Source organism: Cajanus cajan, chromosome 9 (genome assembly GCF_000230855.2).
Source record: "Cajanus cajan strain Asha chromosome 9, NIPB_CcT2T_4, whole genome shotgun sequence".
NCBI classification, from domain to species: Eukaryota; Viridiplantae; Streptophyta; class Magnoliopsida; order Fabales; family Fabaceae; genus Cajanus; species Cajanus cajan.
The window spans coordinates 52,608,635-52,615,990 of record NC_138525.1 but is presented as its reverse complement, the minus strand read 5'-3'; the positions used below and the strand labels follow the sequence as shown (position 1 = coordinate 52,615,990).

Below are 7,356 nucleotides of genomic sequence, written 5' to 3'. Positions count from 1 at the left end.
GAAAAGAAAAAGAATTATATTATTGCCTGCTGATATTTTCAAATGATTGACTATCATAATTTTATGGGGGGAACCTTAACTACGATCTACAGAAGTCATAAGATTCCCAATAGTAAAAGAATTGAAAAATTATAAGGACTATTATTGACCTTCGTCTGAGAGATGATCAGAAGGAATCTGGCCAAAAATGTCAGGACAGGAGTTCCAGTTTCCTTGATTTCGGGCCTCCCAATACCCTCCTAGGTAGTGGTAGGTGCCACTTGCTTTATCCCTCGCAAACCACCGTGGTTCCCAACCACTCTCTTGCATTTTCCGAGCCTGAATCCCATTCAAACAGAAATATCAAATAACAAACATAACTAATGAAGTTGACTTGGAAAATAAGTATATTGCAAAAAGACTTCACTCCTCTATAGTGCATAATGTTTGTTAAGAATTTGGCAACTTTCTAATTTATTTTTATACATGGATGTATTATATTACAATACAATTACAATTTAAACCGCTGCATTTTTTTAATTATCTATTATCGATGTATTTTTTGAACTACACCCACTCACTATAGAGAATTCAAATTCAAACATATAACTGAAAATACACTATATTAATTGCTCCACGCTAGCCTACAAGTGAAAACAACGAAGGAAACACAAAGTCACAGAAAAATGAAATATTTACCTGGCGTTGCCGTTGTTCTAACCGCAACTTTTCTGAATTTGCCATCTCATACTCCCCATTTTCCAAATGCCTTTGGTCTGGTCTTAACCTGGAATCAGTAGGTGGCAGCTTTTCCTACGTATGCACAAATAGAATTGATAATAAATGTGGAGCACAAGTATTCGCAGTATGCTAAATATAATATCAATATTTTCGTTCTTTTATATTAAATTTAAATTATCTTTTACTTTATGGCTCTTCTTCCGTGTTATGGAAATGGTCACAACATCTCATTACTGATGCAAGGCAAGCAATAGTAATAATATACACCAATTCAAAAATGCATGTGGTAAAAGGTGGAAAATACAACACATTTTTTCCACGAAAAAGAAATGGAATAAAAGATAAGCTGGCAACACAAAAGAAAGTATTAGTTAAAAAATACCTTTAATCCAGGGGTAAGTTCATTTAATGTGATGGCAAACCGAGTGAAGTTATATCTAGTGGGAAACTTGGGAGGCTTGCTACGCTTCCATAGTAGATGGGTATCTGACATCGATTCATAACCTTTCCCCTTCCCACTATAGTCTCCATTAATATAATACATGCTGTCGTCCCATTTTCCAAGTAATGTAGACAATGTTTTCCCATTTCTATCCTGAACAATACCATGAACCTGAAAGAAGTTCTCATGTCAAGTAGTACTATATTAGACAGAAGTTAATATCATAGCAAAGACAATCGTCTGAAAAGATGGAATCCATGAAACAAATATATGGCACCTGATGAGGATTTCGATCAATTATAGATTGTTCCTTGAATTTCAGTTTACATGAGTAGTCTCGATTTCCCTGTATACGCATTGTACCATAATGATCACAGTACAGTTTTCCCAATATAAGATTGTATATTGATGTAGTAACCTGAAAGAAAAGCTCCATATCAGTTTAGAACCAAATCTAAACACAGCATTTTCTTTGTGACCATTGGGTACATGGTAGTGGAAGCAATTAAATATACCTTACTCCACTGAAATACTTCACCATCATCAAATTCCAGAGTCAAAATGCCGACAGGATCAAGCTGAATTGACCGACCCCAAAATTTACTCTTTAAGTTGCTATCCCCCCAAAATTTCCAACCTGTACCCTCACAGTGACATGCGACTATCATTGGGTGATGACTGACCTGAGAGGAAGCAGAAATATATTAATTTAGATACAGAAACAGACATTACAAAATGCATAATCATATACATTATTGAAATTCAAATGATATTGTGGTCCATAGGGTTCTATGGAATTTAAGCACCCAATCACATCAATTTTTATTCATAAAAAATAAACGGAGTAATTTTAAGATTCTAATTGAGTTCTTCCTTCAAACTGTGTCTTATATTAGGAACATTTTTTTCCTTCTTATCCAGAAGCAACAAGTTCCAAGGACGTCAAATAAGCATGATTAATGAAATGTAGGAATTTAAACAACTAACAAATTACTACCTCCGTTCCTTTATAATAGTCGTTTAAGGTTGTTTTACACGAGTCAAGAAACATAATAAATTTTTCTATTTTCCATAGAATGATTATATGTTTCCAATTTTACCCTCTTTAATTTTTGCTTTATTTTAAATGCATATTAGTTATCATGTGTAAATTAATTTAAAGTTAGGTGGGATGTAAAGGTATAATTGATAACATGACAATTAATGTTGTCTTGAAATTTAAAAATGACAAGTAAAAATAGAAACAAAATTTTATAAAAAACTCGACAGATAAAAAAGGAATGGAGAGAGCATATAACAACTGCAAAAAACAAAGCTACATGCTCACACACATACACCTTTTAATTCTCACAGGTGGCCTTTCAATAGTAGGTTATTTTATTTGTAAACTAAGCACTCGTTATGGCTTGTGGCAATCCTTAACCTTGGAATTGCATAACCTCCCCAAAATTCAAATACATTCCCCAACATTTTTCCAAGGTATCAAAGATTATTGACTCGCATATGATCAAAATAATCAAGAAAAGGATCATCTATTCAATAATATAATGTCTAAGATTAGATTATACCTTCTCTGAGAAAAATCGAAAGCCTTTATCAGGAAAGTCAGCCTCATATGTTTCCCCTAGTAAGGGATTAAAAGGTTTGCAAATTCTCCCTTCAGTTGAAGCATAGGCAGATACAGCAAAAGCAGCAACATTGAGAATCCTCATGAGGCTATTACCCTGTGCATAATATCATCAATGAGTTAAAATAGTTGGAAGGTTGTACCCAGTAAATAGTTATACAATTAAGAACTAACACCAAAGTAAAAAACACGGCAACATGAAACTTGGGTGCCATATCCAGACTTACCCTCCTTCCCCACTCATATGCTCGGTCCAGAAGATATGAATACTCCATTTCTTCACAACATTTTTGCAGGGAGGAGAGAGGCTCGTTAAAATAAACAGGAAGGCAAACTTTGGTTAGATCCTTCCCAATGTTATCCTTAATCATTGACCAAAGACTGACACCTTTCTCCTTTTCAACAGGGTCAGGCAATTTCTTACGACGCTTAACATACGGATAGTTGGTTCCAACAGATCTAATTGAAGGATCAACATCCTCCTCTGATTCAACTGCATAGAGTCCTTCATCCTCTGAAGAGAAAGATGAGGCCCTAAAATCAGATCCGTTACTTTTAAAAGAATTGGATGATGATAGAAAATCACGAGTGTCAAAAAAGGCAGTGTCATCGTCGTCTGTCTCTTCCTCTGCTGCATCATTTCTCTCATTATCATCATCAGACTCACTTGCACTTGCTTCGGAATCAAAAAGTGAAAATGAAAAACAAAATGAAAATAGTTAAGAAATAAATTAGTTTATCATCATTAATGGCTGGCATGTAAGCAGTTCTAGTTTCAAGAAAATGCCAAAACAAAACAGAATCGATGCAAAGATCCTAAACATACGAATGGTCACCATTCAAGCACTTACCACTAGATTTTTCCTGCCTTAATCTAGAGGAAGCCTCTTGATCATTCAACTGTCTTTGGCTCTCATCAACAACAGTGTTCTCCAGATCAACCTTTTCTGTCTACAATAATGAAGTACAAATAAAAGTTTTTTACTACACAAGGAGAATAAAATGCTAACCTTAATCAATAGGACAACAAATAAAAATAAATCCTTGAAAAACTAAAAGATCAAACAAAAACTCTCCACAGCCAAAGAAAACCATTTTGTCTAACCTGGGAGGAAACCAAGAAAACAAAGGTAATTCATTGGATGGGCTTATTAACGGTCACAACCTTACAAAGAAATATTGGAACATTTCCTATTTCAGAGTTAACCAAGTTCACTGACTCTCTCCCAATTAAAATAAAAACAGCAATTTGGGGGAAAGAGGGGGGGGGATGGCAGTAAAATCTCAGAAAGGCACACTTGTAAAATACATTAATGCAGAAAAACATGGTGACCTATTAATTCCTTCCTAATTATTCCAAAACTTCTGCCTATACATTAAGGTGAAGAAACTTATTGGCTAAACAAAAATATAAAAACTCCTTCAGATTAGGTATAGTATTTTATTATTAGTCAAACTGCTGCACCTTTACATGCATGGCCTTTAACTAGTGGAAAACTTTTACAGCAAGATAAATAAATAAACCTGGAAATATATCTTGTTAGTGTCTCATTTCCAACCTATACAGTTTTTTATAAAGAACAAAAAATTGTGCATATATATCATTAGTCCAATTGTCCAAAGATTAATTTCTAACAGAATTCTACTACTAATCCATTCAAAAATCATCACAAAATGTAAGAGAGTAAAAGAGGCTCAAAACCCACTAACCATAACTTCATTCCTTTTGGAGTTAAGATTTATATCTTAAGAGACACTACTGATACCAAATCCCCTGCTTAAGGCATCTAACTAGATAAAACGAGACTCTCGATACTGAGATATGGAAAGTAGTTGTTCATCACAAACCAATTCAACAGAGAAGGGAGAAGAAATTGATAGAAGAACACTGAATATTATTAATTACTGTTGCACCTCTGTCAAGTGAACTAAAAAAGAAACCCTTAGATTTCGGCTCTAGGTTGTAAGTGTACAAAAGTACAAGAAAATAACAATAGGAAGAAAACTTGAGAAATTACACATCAACAGGATGATATTGATAATACACACTCCTCTATTTTCTTTTAAATGAAAAGGAGAAAGACATGGTCCCCTCCCTTCTTTGCCGAGAATCTAAAAAGAGTACTAAGAATGACCAGCTTTCTGTGCAGTAGTAGAAATCCACCAAGAATAGCCAGTTTGATTGGCATGAAGTTTTCTACTTTTCATTAAATGTACCTCTAATTGCCGCAAAGTGTCGATTAGCGTCACCTGCTTCTGCTTAAGCAGCAGAAGCTGGTTCTGCAGTGCAGCATACTCATTTCTCATAATTTGCTCACTGTCTTGAATGGCTGCCTCACTAACACCCTCCTCCATAAGCCGATGCCTCAGTTTGTCAGTCGAAACAGCCACATTGTCCACCGGTGCCATCAGCTCGCTGTTGGAAATCCGAGGAAACATATCTTTCACAGCCTGCAAGGCCTCCATCCACGCCACTCGATCCTCGCGAGCCTCAACCCTCAAGTGAAGTCTCTTAGTCCCAGTGAAAACAGAAAACCGCTTGTCATCCGATCTGCTCTCACGAATTGTCGAAACCTACACACAGAAACACAGAGATGAATGTAACAAACAAAACTCACCACTCACAACACCAAAAAAGAAAGCGGGAAAAAATCATCAAGACACCACATCAAAGTTTCTACATATCAATTAACATCCCATCTAATAAATTTTCTTTTTGTTTCCCACAGATATCCATCCTCCTTCAGAGGCAATTCTATTTATCCACCCTAAATGCAAGCACCTCTCCCAGCGAGGATTCGAACCTTAATTTGCGAAGTTAAAAGGAACTAGCCCCTTCCGCTTCACGTAATCCCTGTTAGGAACCCATCTTATAAGTTAATAACCAATATTTTTAAATTTAAAAAAAAAAAAAAAAAAAAAAAAAAAGTCCACCACCGCAATTGCAGTTGCATTTATTCACAATTTTCTGCAACAACAAGGATCAAACGAAAACAGCACGATTTAAAACTTGAAAACTCCGTTAATAACTAGTTCCGTCTATAATCACTAAGAAAACGAACATTGGATAAATCGGATATTCAGATTCACACAAGTAAACTCTTACTAATAATGAAACCTCTGAATTTCCAGCGTGATAACAGAAACGAAAGTAATAAGGAAAATAAACAACAACTAAAGAAAACAGAAGAAAGAGGAAACGACGAATGAACCTTGAGATGGATTTCGCCGACAGGGTTCCGGCGATGGTTGACGTGGCTGGAATTCCGGTTGCGCGAAATGATGCGCACGGATTCCTCGCCAATGACCTTGGATCCTTTCTCGGTTTCGGAGTTCACGACGATCTTATCGGGTCCGTGGATTTTGTAGTAGGAGAGAACGCCGTCTTGGAGCACGAACCAGCGCGGCCTCCACCCCTTCCCGTAGTTCACCCACTTGTGCAGAATCCCGGAGATTCCGTTCCCCACGAGGTCGTTGATCCTCACGTCCACCGCGGCCGGCGCCGGCGGGAGGCTGCCGTTGGCGATGCAGTGCTGGAGTTGGCCGTGTCGGGGAGCGGAGTCGGATCTGGCGGCGGCGGCGGCGGGCGGGAGAGGCGGCATGGCGAAGGGGGAGGAGTGGTCGGAGACGGCGGAGACGCAGCAGAAGGGATGCATTAACGGCGGCGGAGGAGGGCGGCGCGAGCGGGAATTGCGGTGGCGGTTAAATAGAGGGTCATGGCGTGTTTGCTGATTGGAAGAGAGTCAATAGAAAGACGAAGAGACTGCAACTTCGCGTGAAGGATCCGGAGATTAAAAAACGGTTACGTTCTCACTGCTCTAACTCATATTATTTTATTATTATTTTTTTTTATTTAATCTAATTATTATCTCAACAATAAATACTTTTGCTCTTTTAATTTTCTCTGATTTTAAGTATTATATAAAAGATATTAAATATCTACCATAAAATAATATTAATGTCATTTACGTAGTGAAGAATTAAATATGGGGAGAATTTAAATGCAAGAATCAGAATGTAAAAGAGGTTTTATGCCATTTATTCATGAATGATTCTGTATATGGTAAATTATTTTATTTTTATAACTGTTATACACTATTTATTTCTTTTGATATGCTTTATAACAGCAGAGATTGGATTCGGATTGTAAACACTTACTTGGTGGAAAAGCCATCGAGTGCGTAAATATGTTAATATACGCTTATGTAATATATATTAATATAAATTATCCAATATAGCTTTCACATTTTTTTATTATTTGGATGCGATTTGTTGTGTCTTAAATTCATATGTGTATCCAATAAAACACATATGACTATAATCTAATTGACAATAATAAATTTGTTAAATTTATATATTTTTAAAATTATTTTTTTAAATTAATTAAAGTGCATGTCTATATTATTTCTCATAGTATTGTTTACTTTTCTAACTAACTATAATTCATGTCATTTAAAATGTAAATAATTAATATATTTTAGCATATTAAAAAAAATATTTTAATTAAAAGTATTTAATTTAATAATAATCAATACATTAAATATTATGAATTCGATCTTATATAAAA

General features: G+C 35.7%; 1 protein-coding gene across 2 annotated transcripts; it reads right to left on the bottom strand.

The window, feature by feature from the left end:
* On the bottom strand, window positions 1-6,573 carry LOC109816837 (oxysterol-binding protein-related protein 1C). Of its 2 annotated transcripts, XM_083063157.1 has the most exons (11): window positions 6,002-6,132; window positions 5,594-5,643; window positions 5,007-5,363; window positions 3,641-3,740; window positions 3,017-3,465; window positions 2,731-2,886; window positions 1,678-1,845; window positions 1,440-1,580; window positions 1,103-1,333; window positions 679-792; window positions 1-318 (listed from the first exon to the last, which is right to left on the bottom strand). In XM_083063157.1, exons 3-11 carry the CDS (start codon window positions 5,253-5,255, stop codon window positions 142-144), a joined length of 1,785 nt encoding a protein of 594 aa, XP_082919283.1. In that variant the 5' UTR covers window positions 5,256-5,363; window positions 5,594-5,643; window positions 6,002-6,132; the 3' UTR covers window positions 1-141. The 2 variants fall into 2 exon arrangements, with proteins under 2 accessions (XP_082919283.1, XP_020237570.1); XM_020381981.3 differs by lacking the exon at window positions 5,594-5,643 and having other exon boundaries at window positions 6,002-6,573.
* Between the last annotated feature and the right edge of the window lie 783 nt (window positions 6,574-7,356).

Excerpts from the sequence above, each read along its gene's own strand:
- LOC109816837 (XM_020381981.3), bottom strand. The coding sequence starts at position 6,445 with ATGCATCCCTTCTGCTGCGTCTCCGCCGTCTCCGACCACTCCTCCCCC. Across the intron at positions 3,741-5,006 it reads ACACTTTGCGGCAATTAGAG|ACAGAAAAGGTTGATCTGGA; the intron begins GTACATTTAATG and ends TCATTATTGTAG. Across the intron at positions 1,334-1,439 it reads TTGATCGAAATCCTCATCAG|GTTCATGGTATTGTTCAGGA; the intron begins GTGCCATATATT and ends AACTTCTTTCAG.